Consider the following 18953-nt stretch of genomic DNA (forward strand, 5'->3'; position numbering starts at 1 on the left):
TGTAAAATGCCAGTCTGTGATGAAACCATAGTAGTTTCAAAGAATATGAGAATTAAAAACAGTTATCGGAGGCCTTTGTAATTTTGGTGGAATGGCATCTGCATTTGCTAAGCTACTTTTGTTAGCTGGGATTAGAGAAAATTGACATTTACAAACTATTAGCCTTTAAAACGTAACTTTTTTTTTCTGTTGTGGAAGTTTGACTTACATTTCTGTGTGATCAGTCCTAATGTCTTTAAACAACAAATAATAATGTAGTGGGGCTTCATTTCAAAGTCTCTATAATTTTGTGGGCTTTTCATTACAAATTTATAATCTTCAGTGCTATCCTCACTCTGCCCTTAAAAACAAGGGCAAAATAAGAAAAAAGTATTATAGTACTATCACCACTGTTTCTGGAAGAAAAAAAAACAAATAAGGCTAAGATCCATTCTAAATCATTTTTTTAAAGTGTAAGCTTGTGAACAACCAGGGAGCCTATTGGCTAACATGTTTGGAATATTCATTTTCTAACATTATCAACTCATTCATACTCAAGCGTCAAACATGATGGGACATAATCCAATCATCCCAATACCCATATTAATAAATAACAAGAAGTACCTTATTTTTATGTAATGCCTTTCAACCTCAATGATCCTAGAAAGCTTTTAAAATTATTACATAATTTATTTATTCAATTTCAAATATATATCAAATGCCAAGAGGTCCCTGGCTCAAATGTACAGAATTTATAAAGGGGGGAAAAATCTATGACATAAAACCACAGCTTGATGAGAAAACACCACTATAAAAGGCAGGTCTCTCATTCCATCTGTGGGAGCAGAGATGGCAGGAGGGGGGAATATCTCATCTTATACTCCAGATCATAAATTGACACCTCAGGCTTTACTGAGATTAAAAAAAAAAAGATTTCACATGAGAATAACTGATATTTGTATAATACTTTAAAATATGAGGAGCATTTGACATATGTTTTCTGAGTCTCAAATAAGAATGTGCAGAAATTTAGTACTCACATTTTTACAGATGAGGAAATTGAGGCTCAGAGAGTCTCTGACACAGGATTTGAACCTGCATCTTAATGACACCAAGTCTAGTACTCTACCCACTATAACACAATGACCCTAACTGTCACATAAATGTAATGTAAATGTTGGGGTAAGATTACATGAGGCAACATGAAACACTGGGAAAAGTGTACAGTCTTTGGGTTCAAATCCCAGCTCCACTACTAACTCTGTGACCTAGGCAAGTCAGTCAAACTCTTTGGGTCTGAGATCTTCATCTATTTTTTTTAATGAGGTGGTTAGATGGAAGGATCCTTTAAGTCTGCTCTAGTACTAAATCTGTGATTTTATAACTCAACAGTTTTTTCTTCAAGAAGGTATATTTTTCCTGTCCATAGCTGCTATGAAGATAAGAGCTACTATACCAGAAACTTCTCCATAATTTCTAGAGATATTGGAGTAGGTAAAAGAAGGTAATTGTTTTATTAGGATGAGCAACGAAATAGACAGGTAAAGTAGTTTCCACTATCAGAATCCATGCCAGGTTCTAAATCCAATGTGTCTATCAGTGCAGCTAAAAACAAGCCTAATATATTTCTGGAAAAAGAGCCAAGAGCTACATCTTGCCTATGCTAAGAAGTGACAAACACTGTATCATTTGGGAAATGTAACCTATCAACAAATAGCTAATATCCAATAATCAATTTCAGCACCATCAATGAAATAATGGGTCCTGACAAACAGCAAGGAACTGCACAGCAAGTCAAAAGAGTAAATTATTCATTGAATCAAGGGCGATGCCCACCAGAGATTAGCAAAACTCCTTTGAGAATGTCCTATTTTAAATCGTGCAAAATAGAAATCTTGTCCCTTTCAATTTTCATAATGCTTAAACAGAATCTGAGCATTTTAAAGAGCATCTTGAAGTTAATTTGCAAAACCTCAGTTTTTCTTTGCAAAGATACATGGAATTCTTCTACCCAGTGAGATTGAGTCTTCCCTGTGTTTGCTTTTTATCTTTGAGCTTTGGCTCAGCAGCAAATGAGCATCAATGATGTAAAATATGCCATAGCAAAGTAAACGCTAGGTGCCCTACACTTTCTCTTCTACCAGGTAAAAGTATATGCCCTAGGTTTCGAGGCCTTGTTCCCTCCCCATACTGGCTCTAAGAACTTTTGAGATTCATTCCCCCTAAAATTACAGACATTGAAACCTTTATAAGATGTTCAAACTAGCATTCCATCTAAATGAAAAGTGCTGCCTGCAGACCAGTATCTGACCTATAGACTCATCATAACAACCAAGAAACAACATCTGAAACTGTCCATTTACTATACCTCCCATTAGGGAATCCCTTCCTGGAGAGTGTATAAAACTGTGCAAATATGAAGATTCATTCAAGCTAAGCAGATACCAAAATGGCTAATCCAACAATTGATACAATTACGCTGATATAACAGTAATGTTGTAACATTACTGTTACTATTTCAAAACACCACCAGCAACTGTCTTGCAAAAATATGGTTTAGTCCTTCATTTAGATTGCAGATGCAAATTTTCAGTGCTAACTACTGGAGAAGAGTAAATGGTAGGAAGATTTGGCCCACTGAAAGCTGGCTCAACAGCAGCTTTCTCCGTCCAGTTGTAAACTCTCAGCTTTCAATGGAACAAAGCAACCAGCATACAAAGATGAAGCTGCCTGAAAAACAAGAAGTGAGATATTCAGATCCTGAAATAATGCCTTTTTGCATTTCTCCAGTGAAGCATTTTTAGGGAGTGAAGTTTCTATAAATACCTCTCTGCCTGAAAATGTACTATCACTCTGTCCCTGTTCAGTGAGCTGCTCCACATCTCAGCAGTAGAGGGAGTCTGCTCTTTTTTCTAATAGAAGTGCTACATTTCTGTAAAACAATCCATCTTTCAAATAAAGAGTGAGCTTTAGATTAACAAAATATTTACAATATACCTATGTGATGTCATCTCAGCCATAATCCTTGTGAAGACTCCTTTAGACAGAGGCAGATAATGAGAAGAGATCAAATGTTCCATGCACATGTTAATTTCAATGAAATTGTTCAATGTCATGCTTTGTAATATAAAATACTAAACTACACCAAAGTGTCTCTTTTACAATTTAGGTGTGATTGAAATGCATAGCATTATTTCAATGTACTCATCTGAGTAGCATTTTAGGTTGCCAGTTATGGAATAAAACATATGCCCTCCAGAATAATAACAATGCACATAAAAATGGCACCAACCCATCCTAACTCATTGTCTCTGTTTACTTTAGCAGCATTTCAGACATGAAACTAACATTTTATGCTTCTACAGATTGTAGCCAATGTACCACTCTTCATCTATGTTCTCTGTTCATCTTTGCCTCTCAAGCACAATTCCTTGATGTATGCATTCAGCCCCATATGTGGACCTTCAAGTGTACACACACACACACATATTCCTGAGTCATTTCCTCTGGTGCAAAGCAAGCTGCCAACCTGAAAGCTGAGGGCTCATTTACTGCCTTATTTGTTCAAGGGCAAAAGAATTATGTCCTTCTATGCACGTAGAGTGTATACACACACACACACACACACACACACATTGTATTTAGAATGCAAAATTAAGCAGCCATATTTGAAACATTTTCATTTTAAAAAGAAACCACATTCTTAGAATGATGCCAATCACTAAACTTTTAGGTTTAACTGTATGAATTTCACCAAGGAAGGTAATATCTCCAGTCTAAATTATCACATGGAATGTGTTCTTATTAGTAAAGCATGGGGCAGCCCTCCTGTGGCCCAAGGATGTTTATATCTCTCTAAAAGCTTACCTTAATCCTCCCTAAATCCCCAGACACTGTCAGAAAGAAACCACTGAGAATCCAAACAAGAAGAAGTTAAAAGACGTAAGATCTTCAGTTACTGACACTGTGGTCCTTATTTTACACTTCTCTGATCATCAACATTAGAAAAATCTTCATTTTAGTGCCCACTAAGAAGCTGCCAACCTAAATCCTAATTGTTGGCAACTAGAAAGAAAAAATTTTCCTGATGGTGATAGCCCCTAGATAAGGTTTCTTTTGGTTTTAAATGAACCAAATGGAAGTTAACCTATGTGGTGCTACTAATCCATGACACCTACCTAGCTATCACTTTTACTACTCAGCATATGTGCTAATTTAAATTTCTACCACAGTTGTACATTGTTGCTTTTATTTAATGGCCACCTAAGATAGTTTCTATTAAACTATTACAGTAGCAAAAGAACCAAAACAACTGATAATCCAGGAGTCTAACAGGGGACAAGATTGCCACTTTCAAATACCTGAAAGGAAATGTCATTTAAAAGAATGTTTAGATGTACTTTGGCTGAAGAAGGTAGTCTTTGAGACCATAAGTAGAAGTTATATGGAGGTGGATTTCAGCCCAATGTAAAGAACTTTGCAACTGTTAAAATCAGTTAATAATGACACATTATTACCTCCAAAAAGGAGTTACCCATAAACGGAGGGGTTCAAGTAAAGGTTGGATGACCATACGTTAAGGAAAAGACTCCTACATTGGGTGAGAGGTTTGATTAGATGATCTCTATGGTCCCTTCCAATGCTTTAGGAACTCATCTAACACAAAACTTCATTGGCCTAGGGCTGAATGGGAATAAGGAACAAGAATGGATGAGTAATGCTCACCCCATTTCAAATGTGCTTACTAATAAAATTCAAAAAGCATTTCTTTAATATAAGCAAAGCAGTATGCTTGGCGCTGGGGACACAACGACAAACAGCAGTAGCACTTGTCCCTCAATGAGTTTATGCTCTACTAGGAGGATGGGCACAATATGTAAATGGACAAAGCATTTAAATATATATAGACATACATATGCATATGTGTGTACATATTTGTACATATGTATGATCATTTTCAGGAGAAGAAAATACTGACAACTAGAAGAGATCATTTTCTGTAGGATGCTGTACTGACCTGAGTTTTAAATAAAGGAAAGGGATAGGGGATAGCCTTGCAAAAGTCCAGAGGCAAGAGATTAGAGGGGAAAGGAATTAACCGAAATAATGCTGGAAAACCAAATTTATTTTAAAAAAAAACTTTTAACGTGAAGCCAAGGAGTTCCTTCCCCTTTATCCCAATGGCAATAGGCAGTCACTAAAGGTTTTGAAGTAGCACAAATTTAGTCAGACTTGTAATTTTAAAATATTTATAGTGTGTAATATCACACTGGATAGGAAAAGTAAGTTTCTAGGTAGTAAGAGTCATATCTGAAATTACTTCTAACTGTTCCCTCACAGTTATGTCATTAAACAATAAGTAGTGACTAATATTTATGTGGTGCTAGAATATTTACAAATTGCTTTACACAGTTAATTCTTTTGATCTTCATAACAACCCTGACAGGTAGGCTGCCCAGGCACTATTATTCCCATTTTACAGATAAGGAAGTAGGAACTCAGAGAAGTGAAGCAATTTGTCCAAGGTCACATAGGCAGCAGAAGGGATTTAAAGTCCACCACCTTTTCTATTACACTGTTCTGCCTTAGGACTGCAAAATTCTGTAAAACTTTCCCTATTTGTGATGCCTGTGATGAGACATTGGACAAATAACTTGCTTTATACTTCAGTTTCTTAATTTGCAAAATGAAGATGATGGATTAGATGAATGTTCTGGGCATCTGTGATCCTATAATCCCATGTCACTTCCTATCAGCACACCAAAATTACAAAAGGACTGTTCCATTTGTTCTTCCTCCTCTTTGTCAAATGGTGAGAAAGAAAGAAGGAGAAGATCTGTGAGTCTTCATGGAAGAAAGATGATTCGCTCTTTTGCTGGGCAAAAGAACCAAAGGGGAAGAATTAGTTGCACTGAGATGAGCAGCAGAGACACTGACCTGAAAGAATGGAGGATAATCAGGAAAAAGCAATAGGTATAGCCAAACTGAACCCTTCAGATCACAAGAAGGATTCAGAATTCAGATCATCTCTTTTTCCAGTATCCTCATTTTAAAGATGGAAAAACTAAGAGGTTAAGTGACTTCCAGAAAAATCACAAAGGTTAATAAGAAGGAGAGCACATCCTCTTAATTTGAAATCCAGTGTTCCTTACTTTATGTTATACATATTATCTCTATTACCTAACTGGGAGCTTATTGAGGCTCACAAGTACTGTTATGTTTTACAAGAATAAAGATATGAGAACTTTAGAGGCCCTGACTGAAAGAAATTAATTGAAAGAGTTTTTTTCCTTTTTTAAAATACATGAATTCACTAGCAAAAAGATTGTACTTTCAAAAAATCAGAATAATAGGTAAATCCTTTGAAAAGACAGATGCTTTGCTTTTTTTCTTTTATCTGAATGCTTCTAATTAAGTCTAATGTTTATTTAACCATGCTTTCATCAGAAAAGAAAGAAAAAGAAAACTCCCTTCCCTTAATGTTAACCTGCCTTCATTTATCACTACCTAAAAATCCATAAAAATCTTTCTTTCAAATTCCAGCATTTAAAAATTCATATCATAAAAGTCACAAGGCAAACAATACATTTAACTATACTAAATATGCTTTAAACTTTAACAAAAAAATCCCAGTAGGGTATAATTAGAAAATTTATATTTCTGAAGGTAAAAAGTTATATGTCATAAAAGCCTTACCAAAATAAAGAGTGGTCTTACAGAATCAGTCCATTGAGACTATTATATAAAGGAAAGGGTGAGTGAAAAGCCCATCAATTCAAGGTCACTGAGGCTTAAACAAGTAGTCATTCTACTAAGGGCTTCACTGATGAAGCCAAGAGGACCATGACACCAATTCAAATATAGGACTCACTAGTATTCTGGAATACAGGATGGTTCATGTCACCAAAGGAAAGAACAAATGCTTTGAAGAACAGGTACAATGTCCTTTAAAAACAACAAAAAAATTGAAAGCATCATTTTAGATACCTTATTATTGTAATCCTAGAGAAAGGATCCAGGAAACATTTATGACTTTTGAGAATAGTTTAAAATTCAACATTTAGAGGTAGAGACCATCATCTCCTACAAGTCTCCACCTCAAGACATAGAATGAAAGGCTGAATCTTCCTGAATCCGTACCAACAATAAGTTGGTGTATGTGTGCTTTTCTTGATTTACGATCATAAATCTCATTAATGTTACAACTCACTCACATTATGCACAATTTGTATAAATTGGTTCAGGCAAGAACCAAGCTTTCCTAAACCAAGCTCATCAAATGTTTTAAAGGGTTTCCAGAACTGGCTAGAAACTTCAGTTGGATCTTTCCATCTTCTGCTTTTCCAAAAGTTGGCAAGGACTGAAAACAGAGTGAGAGATCTGGGCTCAGACCACTTACTACATGTCCAGCATTAGAAAATACCTGCTCCCAGTTGAGGGTAAGATCAGTAAACATAGCCAAGGAGTCTATAAAGTTCAGATCAGTATTAGATGAACACTGAAATTTTAACAAGTATTTACATTTAAGAGATGGTAGCATACTATGTTTCCATTATTTCTAAGGAAGAATTCAATGTAACACATATCACATTTTTGAAAGTTCTACCATCACTATTTTTACTGGGAAATTGTCACTTTTCTAATGTCCCATCATGTTCCAGGAAATGTTTTCTTCAAGTTGTAGAAAGATTAAGTGAGAGAAAAGTATGAGAGAGTTACAACAAAGAATAAACAGAATTGAAACTAACCTTACAGTAGTAAGTGAAGGATAGGACTGATGTAGGTAGCACCTCCTCTGTACCTTAATGTCTTGAAAAGCTGCTTTGGGCACTAAAGGACCATGCAGCCAGTATGGGTTAGATTTCAACCCAGGTTTCCCAGGCTCTGAAGACAGTTGTCTATCTACTATACATGCTGCCTCTCAGACTGTTCAGTGTAAATTGTAATATAAAATTCACTGTAATATTAAATCCTTACAATACTATGATACGCTTTTTAAAAAATATAATATGGTTTTTATGGTATAGAGAAGCAAAATAATTCAACATTTAATATCCATGTCAAATATACATATAATATGTAGATATAGTTAGATATGATAGATATACTGTATTTCAGTTATGTCTGACTCATGATCTCATTTGAAGTTTTCTTGGAAAAGACAGTGAAATGGTTTGCTATTTCCTTCTCCAGCTCATTTTCCAGATGATGAAACTGAGTTATAAAAGGTTAAGTGACTTGCCCAAGTTAAGCGGCACAGCTAGTAAAGATCTCAGGCTGGATTTGAACTCAGGAAGATGAGTCTTCCTGATTTTAGGCCTGACACACTATCAACTGGGACAGGTGAAAACTGAATTAACAATAAGCTGTACAGTAGACAAACTCCTGCCAATAAAATATGGTTGCTTTAAAAAAAGAAAAGTAGCAAGCATAGCTAGGTGACGCAGTGAGTAGAACACCAGCCTTGGAAACAGGACTGAAGTTTGAATCTGGACTCAGACAGTTGACACACTTACTAGCTGTGTGACCTTGGGCAAGTTGCTTAACCTCAATTGCCTTGCCTTCCCCCTTCAAAAAAAAAAAAAAGTAGCCATCCTTTGATGTTTTGGTGTTACCAAGTAAGGCTTTAGATGTGGATATGTAAAGAATATCTTTAATTGACCCAAATCAAGATGGAAATTGAGATTCAGAGACCCAGAGCCAGACCCACAAATCAAGTCCTGTCCATACAGATTTAACTTTAATCCCATCTTCTAACAAATCAGTTTTTACCTCAGACCCTCTGTGAAGTAAGGAGAGTGCAGTAGCTTTCAAAGGTTCCTTCCAGATTTAAATCCCACAGACCTGTGGATTTTACCTACCGGTCACTGGAATCAAATCTTTACATAACTAAGTAGGGTCACTTTTTTTTTTATTCGGCTGAACAATAGCCTTGATTATTTATAATGATCACAAGTGACTTTTGGTGCACAATCTTCATCCCAAGAAATGAGTTACCTATGTATTCGAACAAGAGAATAATAAGAGTAAATAGAGTTCATTTTTTTTAAGTCTGCTGAACCAACATAAAGTTATATATGCTAAAAATTACTGACATGAGTATGTTGTTTTCATCATGAGGAACAGTGTGCATGAATAATAATAAAAATTATTGTTAGTATCATTTATATAACACATTAATGCTTGTAAAGCCCCTTACCTATGTTATCTCATTTGATATTCCCATTATCTTAATGTCAGGTAGTATTTATATTTTTAACTCTTAATTTTTAGGTGACTTCCATGCCATGTTAACTCTTTCCTTTCAAACTCCATTAATTCCTACTCTGCAACAACAGAGTATTAAATAAACTACTTATCACAACTCATCCCCTTAACCTCCTTCCCCCTTCCTTTCTTATATCAGGAAAGTAACTTTGACTAGAAGACAAAGGTCATAGCTTTATGAAATTAAACCTGGAAGGAAACTTTTGAGATTATCTAGCCCAATTCTCTTGCTCCTCCTTCTATCTATGCTTCAACACACTTTGTAGAGAACATTCAATAGGATTCTGATAAAAGTGGGAATGATCTTGGAGAACAAATACACTATCCCCAAATGCCACCACCACTATCCTGCTACTTCCCCCACCACAAAATGTATTATTCACCTGCCTCCCATGTAGTCCATAAAAAGGAGCACAAAGTCTTCAGTCCCTACTAGAAAGCCCACCTCCAGAACATGGTGTCAAGGTGGTCTGAAGTTTCTCAGTGGTAGCATATTAGACTTCACCAAGTTTACAGGTAACTCTTGTCTCCAGGTTAAGTTAAACATAAATTACTAACCAAGTGATGAAAAAGATACCAGCTTAGTAATCATCTTAGACTATCTGGAGCATACTAAAGATTTATGACTGTTTTTGAGAAAAAAAAATGGCATAACCATTCAATTTTAGATATTACCATATATCATATCATATATCAATCAATAATCATTACTATATATCAATAATTATCAGTAGTTATATTATCCTCTGTCCAACCACCAAAAAATAAACAAAACTGAAGTTGCATTCAACTACTTTCTAGGAAAAGCAAAGGCACCAGACAACCTTTCTGACGGATCTCCTAGCACCACACATCAGCTAAACTCATACACCACAGCTCTATATTTAGCTATTATGCTTTCAAAGGTTCACAATACATGGTGGTTGCTACCCTATTGGGGACAACTATTTTAAGCCTAATTAGCATGAGATTTTTTAGAATGCAAATGCTTTTCATTTAGACATAAAACAAAATGCCATGACATTTCTTCCATCCATTTATCATAAACAAGTTAATTACTGTGTAACAAATAGCTCCTGCTGGAATCTGTAGGTTTCTAAGATGCTGGAGAGCTGATGTAGGCAAACGGGATAAACCACAGTGTAATAGTGAATAGCTTATAGTATACTTATAATGAAACAAAGACTGTGAAAGTGTTTGTTGTCAAATTAAGGCTAAACTATTTCCAATTAAATAACTCAATTATAAGCTGTCATTATCTGTTTAACTTGATTCACATGCTACTTCGATACATGACTCTATTGAATGTGCTTGTAAAAAGTTCCAAAATTTACTGTGGGGGTGCAGAATTTTTCATTTCCTTGATTTAATTACTTTGGGATTTGCTTCCTCTTCTAAAAACAGTTATAAGAGGAGAAGGGAAAAGGGAGGGGGTGCTAGAGTCATTGGTTAACCAAAGTTATGGACCTTAAAAAACACAGCTAGCCAGTTGAATTCAGTGTAACAAGATGGTGCATAACATCCAAGCTCAGAGGAATGGATCTCTATATTCCCCTAAGCATGAAAAAGAGAATAAGTAGGGTTCTTCACTGTTTAGTGAAGTGTTTTGCAATTCTCCATTCAGATATGAAAACAAAGCTCACTGTTATATATTTCAGGTGTAATGAGCATTTGGAGAGTAAAAAAAATCAAACACAAATGAAAACATATGTTTGAGTAGGGGCATGTGTTTGTCTAGGTATTTATATAAAGGTATCACTTACCCCTTACATTATAAACAATAGATGTTTATGTCCAACTCCATTCAATTCAACAAACATTTGTTAAATGTCTTCTATGTGCAAGATACTGTCAGAAGAACAAAAAAAAAAAAAGACACAACCTTTGCCCTTAAGGAGCATATAATCTATTGGAAAATTATGTCTATGTACCTATACATACTATAGTGGGTGGATGACTATGTGTACACACACATATGCACATATACATAGGTGTATATAGATATACATATAGATCTAGATATTGATATGTATCTATAGATCCAAGAAAGTCAGCATGGTAAAGTAAATGGAGACTTGGCCTTAGAGTCAGGAAAACTTGGGTTCAAGTACTGAATCTGGCACATACTGGCTGTGCAAAACTGGACAAGTTACTTAACCTCTCATTGCCATTGGCAAATCTCTTATAACTATGTGGCAGAAAAGATGCTGAATCTCATTGGTAAAGGTTGCTTTCTCAATGACGTTCCCTACATTAATAAAATTGTAGCTCTGGTTAGAAACTAAAAGTTAGAAACTAAAAATTTAAAACTAAACAAAAATAAATGAATGAACAAATAAACCCATCCCAAAGAGTCTAGCACAGCCATGCTGAGGGAGGGCATCAAGGAGGCACAATAAGTATTGTTATGCTTTACATAACAATTAGCTAAAGGAGAATTCTTAATTTTTTTAATGAGACTATATAGATATATTTACTCTCAAGAAATTCTTTAATTTTTATTCACACACAGGATACATCACACTTTTAAAAAAATTTCACATGTCAACATTAATTTTCTTTTAGTGATCTTTTTCATCAAAATTACCCAGTTTCAAAAACCTTTTCAGTTTTTTTTTCTTTTCTTTTTCTATTACATTCTACCTCTTGGAAACATAAATATACCAAGTGCCTACAAATTTTCTATCGCTCAATGAGGGATTCAATATCATCATCTGACTGATTTAGAAGTCATCTCAGATGTTTCCTGATGAGTTACAAGTAAAAGACGTTAGAGTCAGTTAAAATATCCTGATTGGCACACCATGAAGACGTGAACAGGTATACAGGTTATATCAGCATAGAAACCTGTTCTGTCTCAATAGGCTTCAAGCTAGAAGTGAAGCCCCAAATTCACCACAAACTTCTAATGAATCTAAAAACTATAGTTGCTTTTCCTTTCAAAAGGAAAGCACATAGTCCCACCTCAGTGACAAACTGCTAAGAAAATTAGAGTTAAAAAAAGAAGTCATACCTTTCTGAATGCCATAGAAACAAGTTATTTGATAATCTATATAGTAATAAATGTTGAACTATGACAATTTGTTATGTAAACTTCCCAACCTCCTTTACTTCGAATTCTGAGAAAATTCTATTACAATGGGAAGATGTGGAATAGATAAGGAAGAGATATAACTCAATGTATTAAATATGAGGTTTCTTCTTCTTAGAGAAGAAAAACTGATTTATTTCTTTTACTATGCAAATATAAAGTTTAATTAGTTTGGTTTGAAAGGGAAACAGATCAATATCCGGGATGATCTATTGTCATTTCAATTTTGAAGCTGTCTTAGAGTTTGTCATCACAAAAGTGAATATAATCCTGCAATTACTATAAAGCTAATTGGTAGTTTCTTCTTGCATGTGTGTTTTCTTGTTGTCAGTGGGGCAGTAATGAAAATGAATGCCACATTTGTGAACAGAATGTCTGTAGGCTTGTTTACCACATTTGCGACAACAACGTCTGCTTTATCATGCATTTCAAAGCAGGGATAATTTAAGAATCCTGAATTTCATACATAAAAATACTTGGGAAAAGTCTCATCTGCACATTATTTGGGTGAGGCTAAGTGCCATTTTCAATTTCTTGGCCAGGAAATTTGTCACCTCACTCAAAAAGGACAGGAATTCTAAATAATTTGCAAGAGATTCCAAATAACTTCCAGGTAGATCAATTTGTACTTTGTTCACCTTAGAAACACTGTTTAGGCAAAGTTAGGTACCAAAGAGTAATGAAGTCTTGATTTCAAAATAATGGTGATAATAGTTGATCTTTATGCCCCACTTGGAGAGCCTTACAGATCTTTATCTCATTTGAGCCTCACAACAATCCTAGGAAATAGGTACTACACATATTACCACCTATGTTTTGAAATCTGAGTGCTCTTCCCAACTGAGAATACCATAACTTATTTTCTCCTACCTTTAAGTAACTTCTCTCCTTGCAGAACACTTTGGGAGATTAGTGCAGTGTAAGTTTCTTCGGAGAAACCTGGTTTGCAGACTGCTCTTACTGTAAGATTTCCATTGTGGGCCTAAGAGTAGAGAAACATTTTTTTTTTTTAAAATCATAAAATAGCTGAATGAAAAATAGGTAAATAGATAGCATGTTTATGTGCTCTATCTTTATGATAGCTAGAGTTTGGAAGGGGCTTCAAGCTGAATTATAGAGATCTTTCCCCGACAATCTGAAAACATGGATTCTCAGCTGTCTAAAGTTATAACTGAAAGGGAGAGCTACAGAGAGAATGTCATGCAAGACAGGGAAGTATTATTCAGGAAGACTAAGCAGGACATTCATTGCATGCAAGCTTCAGGGAACCATTCCAATGGAACTGATGAGATAGACAGCAAGGAATGGGTTTTCTACATAACAACAAGTCACTCAAGAACAGAATGTGGGCTGAGGGAACTCCCCGGATCCGATGGGTTCAAAATCTCAGTGATGAATAAAAGAGAGATTGGAGAGGATACGCTTTGCTGGGCAATCTTGTTTTTACTCTTTCCTCAGAGACCCAAGAGACTTAGGGGCCCACCTCTGGCACTTTCTGGCTCACTGAAGGAAGAGGGGAAGGGAAGGTTAAAGGTCCTAGAAACATTAAGGAAAAATTCTAAATCATGCTCTCCCTTCCATTCCCATCCCCTCCAAAAACCAAACCAAATCAAACCAAAGCCAAAAGCCCTTTTTTATCACTTAAAGGAAACAGGTAGACAAACACTCAAGAGTTTGGTGCCAAGTTGAATAGGGATGATGTCAATAATCTTGCATTCTCTCTTAAAGGAGGCAGAGGATGTAACCTGCTGGCAGATTCAAAGTAGCAACTCTCCTTACCACCCACACCCTCTCCCCCCTGAGGGACTTCTATCACATCTCCGTATCTAGGAAGCCAGAGGAAAGAAGAGCACCAGCAGGCTCTTTATTGAACTTGACCCCTGTAGCTCTTTTCCCTCAAGAGAGCCAGGTTGATCCGATCTGGATGTTACAGAGCATGAGGAGAGTAGTAAGCACTAGCTTTCTTAAGAAACACTGTAGTGAAGACAAGGGCCAAACCATCAGAAAAGGAGACTCATTTATCCCACACCCCTCCAGCAGTTAAAGAGATTAGAGGGAAAGGACAACGTGAGGAGAAATATTTCTTCAAATATGGAAGTCCACTCTTATGGCAAGGCATTTTTAAACTGCATCAAACATCCCTCTTCTTTGATTTTACAATATACAAAAATCATCACTGTCATTTCTGTTCCAAACCCAGCTGCGGAGATGCCAGTTCCCCAGACCTCAGCTGTCTCTGACAAGATGGGCAGAGTTCCGAAGAAGCTGTCGGGAGGGTCTGGACAGCTCCAGGCTAGGGTAGCCAAGGAAACTAAAGGACCAGGTGCTGTCCCCTCCTCCCACTTCCAGGGGAGAACTTGAGGCATTAAGTGCACCTCCCCCATACACACCCCTTAAAATGTCTGAATGGGAACTGTTTTCTCAATTGCAAAACAAACCGAAGGCACACCCAAAGTCCTTAGTTAGTTGCCAGGGCTATCACACACTAGCACAAAAGTTTAGCCCCAGTTCTTCCCTGTAATGACAGCTGTCATGAGTATATAATTCACACTAGGCCCTTCCTTCCCTTGTCCGAAAACAAATATCATGACTGGTTTTTGTTTGTTTGTTTGGGAGATTTAAGAGCTATGCCAGGAACCTCCTTCTAAGGAGAAGATTTTTTTGCACCGTTCTCCCAGACCCACTCTGTTCTGGGACGATTCAATCCCTAGGACTTTACCCACACATTCCCCAAATCTACTAACCTTCCACTACCACCCTGGATCACTAGACCTGCAGTGATACTAGCCCATGCCAATTCCTGTGCAGTGGGTAGAGAAGAATGAAGACACCCCCACCAAACGGAAAAGAGTGCAAGTAATAACAAGGGGGTAGAATAGCCCCAACACTAGAGGGAGAAAAGACCAAACAAGTCCAAGTCTGTTGCCCATATAGAGTCCTTGCTATCTGCACAGATTTTAAAATAAATAAAAGCAAAAGAATCTTTCCAAAGATGAACAGCAAAACAAGGTGGGAAGGGACATTGTCCCTTGCTGACCCGACTCCTATATTCCCATGCCGTGAGAATGCTTCAAAACCTCCCACAGACAAGAAGCCAAAAGACTCTAAAGTTAAGCAGATACTCTAGATTCAAAATGCCCTGTGCGGTCTTGGGTATTATGGAAGTATATGAGAATGGTGTGTTTGTGCGTGTAGAAGAACCCCAGAGGTATGCCAATACTCACCTGCAAATACTATTTATTTATTTCCTGAGAATTGAGCGGAGACTGTGTTGTGCCATCTAGGCAAAGCCCAGAGCAAGGGACGGCAGAGTTGGAACCCCGCCACGCAGCTACACCACCACCCCCCTCCCCACTCTGACACTTCCCTCCTCCAGATGCTAGCCAAACCCTTCCTTCCCTCTCATCCCCAGCTCCAGGCTAGGTTCGCCAAGTCCACAGTCGTCCTGGCTCCCCTAAGAGACATGGGTTGGCTCCATGCATCCCAGCCTAAAAGAGCTGCTGCTGCTGAGGAGTCAAGAGGCTTAGCTGGTTCAGCTGTAGGTAGCGTAGTAATACACATAGAGAGAACCCAGCACCGTGTCGCCAGACCAAACCAAGCTCCCCAGCTTGTGGTTCCAAACAGCCCTTCAGTTCAAGAAGAGGCAGAAGGGGCTTGGGGGCTGCCAGCGCCAAATGAATGGATGGATGGAGGAAGCTGTGTATGTCTATGTGTGAGAGAGTGTGTGTTTTGGAGAGCGTGCCAGAGATCTCAGCCGAGAGACACCGCTACACGCCCGCACTCAGAAGGACACACAGTATAGGGGTGTGTGTATATATATGTGCGTGTGTGTATGTGTGTGTATGTTGTGTTTGTGTGCCCGCGTAGAGAGAGCTAGCGAAGCCTGCGCCACCCCCGGTCGCCACCGCCTCCCCTCTGCACCCCAAAGAGCCCGAGGCTTTGGAAGAGGAGGAGGAGGGAAAGCAGGAGTGAGAGGCAGCAGAACAGGAGGAGGGACCCGTAGCCGCTCTCCAGCTGCAGCCGCGGGCGACCAAGCGGGGCACGAAACTTACCCGGAGCGAGCCGTAGACCGACAGCAGCACAAGTAGAGTTCCGGAGCCAATAGTCATTTTCCCCGCTGCGCCCGGGCGCCTCCACGCGCCGCTGCCGCTGCCCTCGCCGCCGCCCCCGCCGCCGCCGCCGCCGCTGCCGCTATCCCGCGCCAGCTCCCGGCTCCCAGCCCGGCAGCGCAATCCCCGGTCCCCGCCCCCCACCCCCTCCCGCCACCCCCACCTTTTTGGTCCCTTGCCTCCACCTCCTGGGGAACCCAACTCTCTCGCTGTCTCTCGCCCTCTCGCTCTCCCTGTTTTTTCCCCTCCCTCTCTCGAGCTCTCCTCGGCTTGCGCGCTCGCTCTCCCTGCCGCCCGCTCCTCTTTTTCCGCCTGGTCTGAACTGCAGGTGAAACGCGCTCCGTGCAGCTCCAGCAAAATCCCCGCCCCTCAAGCCCGGCCCCGTTCGCCTTAGACTGACAGAGAGCCTTAAAGGAGCCGCACGCAGCCTCTGCCAGCGCCTTCAAACGCCAGCCCGCAGTAGCTGCCTGCACGACCACCTAGGCTCTCACCCCTCCAGTCTTTCCCCTTGCCCTTACATTGCAAGCCGAGGCGCGATGGAGACGACAAGAAAGACTTGTTCAGTCTTCCTTCGCACCTGCGAGTGGACGGAAGGAGGGTGGAGAGGGGGCGTAAGGAGCCTTATGCCAGGTCCGGGAGGTGCGGATTCTTTGTGCTAGGAAAGTTGGCTGGATGCAGATGAACTGTGGGCAAAAATGATAATAACAATAATAAATGAATGAATAAGAGAGGCCCCTACTCAGAAACACTAGTGCTACCTTTGGGTGGAAGGAAGGGTTTTTGAAAGAAGGGTGACTTCTTGACAATGGAGGGACAGATGTTTTCTATATTCTTTCCTTACTGTCTTTAACCCATGCTAAAAAATGACCAAGGCCCATAAGAGAAGTATGGATTAAAAAATAAGCGAGGTTAATTAATTAATATCACCATCCACCCGCTTCTCTTCAGTGGAATGACTATATAGCTTATTGCTCTTTACTTATTAATTCACTCATTCATTCATTTACTTGAAGAAACAATAGCTAAGGAATACTTTACAGTTGCAGGACTTTGGGGAATATGGTGACCTCTGTAAGGTTAAATCTCGGCATTTACACTGTTCTCAATCTCCTGTCGAGAACTGAGATTGTCTGGATTTTATTTCTGTATTTAATGTTAAGACTGAAGAGCCAAAAAAGAGTCTTTATATTTTGGGGGAGAAGCGAGGTGTCAGTTCGCATCTGGGAAAAAAAAAAAAGCTGCTAGACAGTTCGGACAGAAGACCTGACTACATTTGCTCTGGATGAGAGATTTCTGAACCTAGGGGAAGGGGAGGAGGCATCTAGCCTACAAGTAAAACATATGTAGGGCTCCAAAAGTGAGTAGCTGTTTGTGTCTGTGTTTCCTCTAAGGAGATAAAAGTCGCTTCATTCGCTCAGATATTTTGAGTTTTCTTTGTCTTGATGCTGCAGGAGATTTGTGTCTGGAATGCATTAGTTCTAGTTTAAAGAATGTTCAGCAGAAGGAGGGAAAAGGAGATTGAGTCAAATGGTTAGGTCCCAAGGTCAGAGGAAATTTATAGGAGAAAGCCCTGAAAAATTATAAATATTTTCCCCTCTCCCTTCTTTTTAAACTCTTGAGCCATGTAGCCTGCTGGTTAAAACTACTTCACCTCTAGAGACTGGGGGTCTGATCTTAGATAACTGGAAGTGTGAAGTATTTTTAATTTGTGCAATTCTTGGAATTCTATCAAGGTCCTCTTAGGAGAAGAAAATGAGGCATTCCGAACGTTGGGTGCTATGACAATGTGAAATACTATTGCTTTTTAAAAGAAAGCTAGACTTCAACTTGATAAATAAAATCAGCATTATTTTTCTACCTTTCACTGATGAGACTAAATGAATTTTCTGAATTATATCTGCATCACCCTTAAACCACCATGTCTTGTGTCCTGAGGCCAGAAAAGTAGAGATCAATTGATTATAATTTAATTTACATAAAATATGCAGTGGTCCTTTAAGATGCAATTTAACAAGTTTCTAGCATGTATGAACACAAAACCAGGGCAATCTCTCTAGGGAAAAATTTGTTCCAACAACCAATGGGCAGAATGCCCTAAAATTTCTAAGGAAGTCTCAGGCATAATTATTTGTTTGAGATGCCTCATCAAGCCTTTGGTATAGTTCACAGCTCCACCATGGGCCTATTTTAGCACCAAAAAGTTTCATCTACAAAGCTGTTTCTTTTTGCTAAGGCATCATCTTTTAAAGATCTTAGTTAAAATGAAAACGTTTCTAGAAGGGGTAATACCTAGCATGTAACACAATACCAGGCACATAATCAGTAGTTACTAAATGGTTGTTGATTGATTCACAGATCAAAGGCAAGACCCTTTCCTTATTTATTTGTTTATTTATTTTGCTTCGTAGAGGCAAGTAGGTGACATAGTGGGTAGAGGGCTTAGAGTCAGGAAGACCTGATTCAACCTCAGCTATGTGAGTCTGGGCAAGTCATTGAACTGCCCACCT

At 38.6% G+C, this 18953-nt stretch overlaps 1 protein-coding gene across 1 annotated transcript in view; it reads right to left on the reverse strand.

Annotated features, from left to right (window-relative positions):
- Positions 1-16483, reverse strand: part of CDH4 (cadherin 4) — a 1168514-nt gene extending 1152031 nt beyond the window's left edge. Inside the window, exons 1-2 of the mRNA XM_072633380.1 lie at positions 16390-16483; positions 13208-13319 (exon numbers count right to left, since the gene is read on the reverse strand). Coding sequence (XP_072489481.1) covers positions 13208-13319; positions 16390-16446 — 169 coding nt within the window. The 5' untranslated portion in view covers positions 16447-16483. The remainder of the gene's footprint in view (positions 1-13207; positions 13320-16389) is intronic.
- Between the last annotated feature and the right edge of the window lie 2470 nt (positions 16484-18953).

This window comes from Notamacropus eugenii, chromosome 1, assembly GCF_028372415.1.
Source record: "Notamacropus eugenii isolate mMacEug1 chromosome 1, mMacEug1.pri_v2, whole genome shotgun sequence".
Taxonomy (NCBI): Eukaryota; Metazoa; Chordata; class Mammalia; order Diprotodontia; family Macropodidae; genus Notamacropus; species Notamacropus eugenii.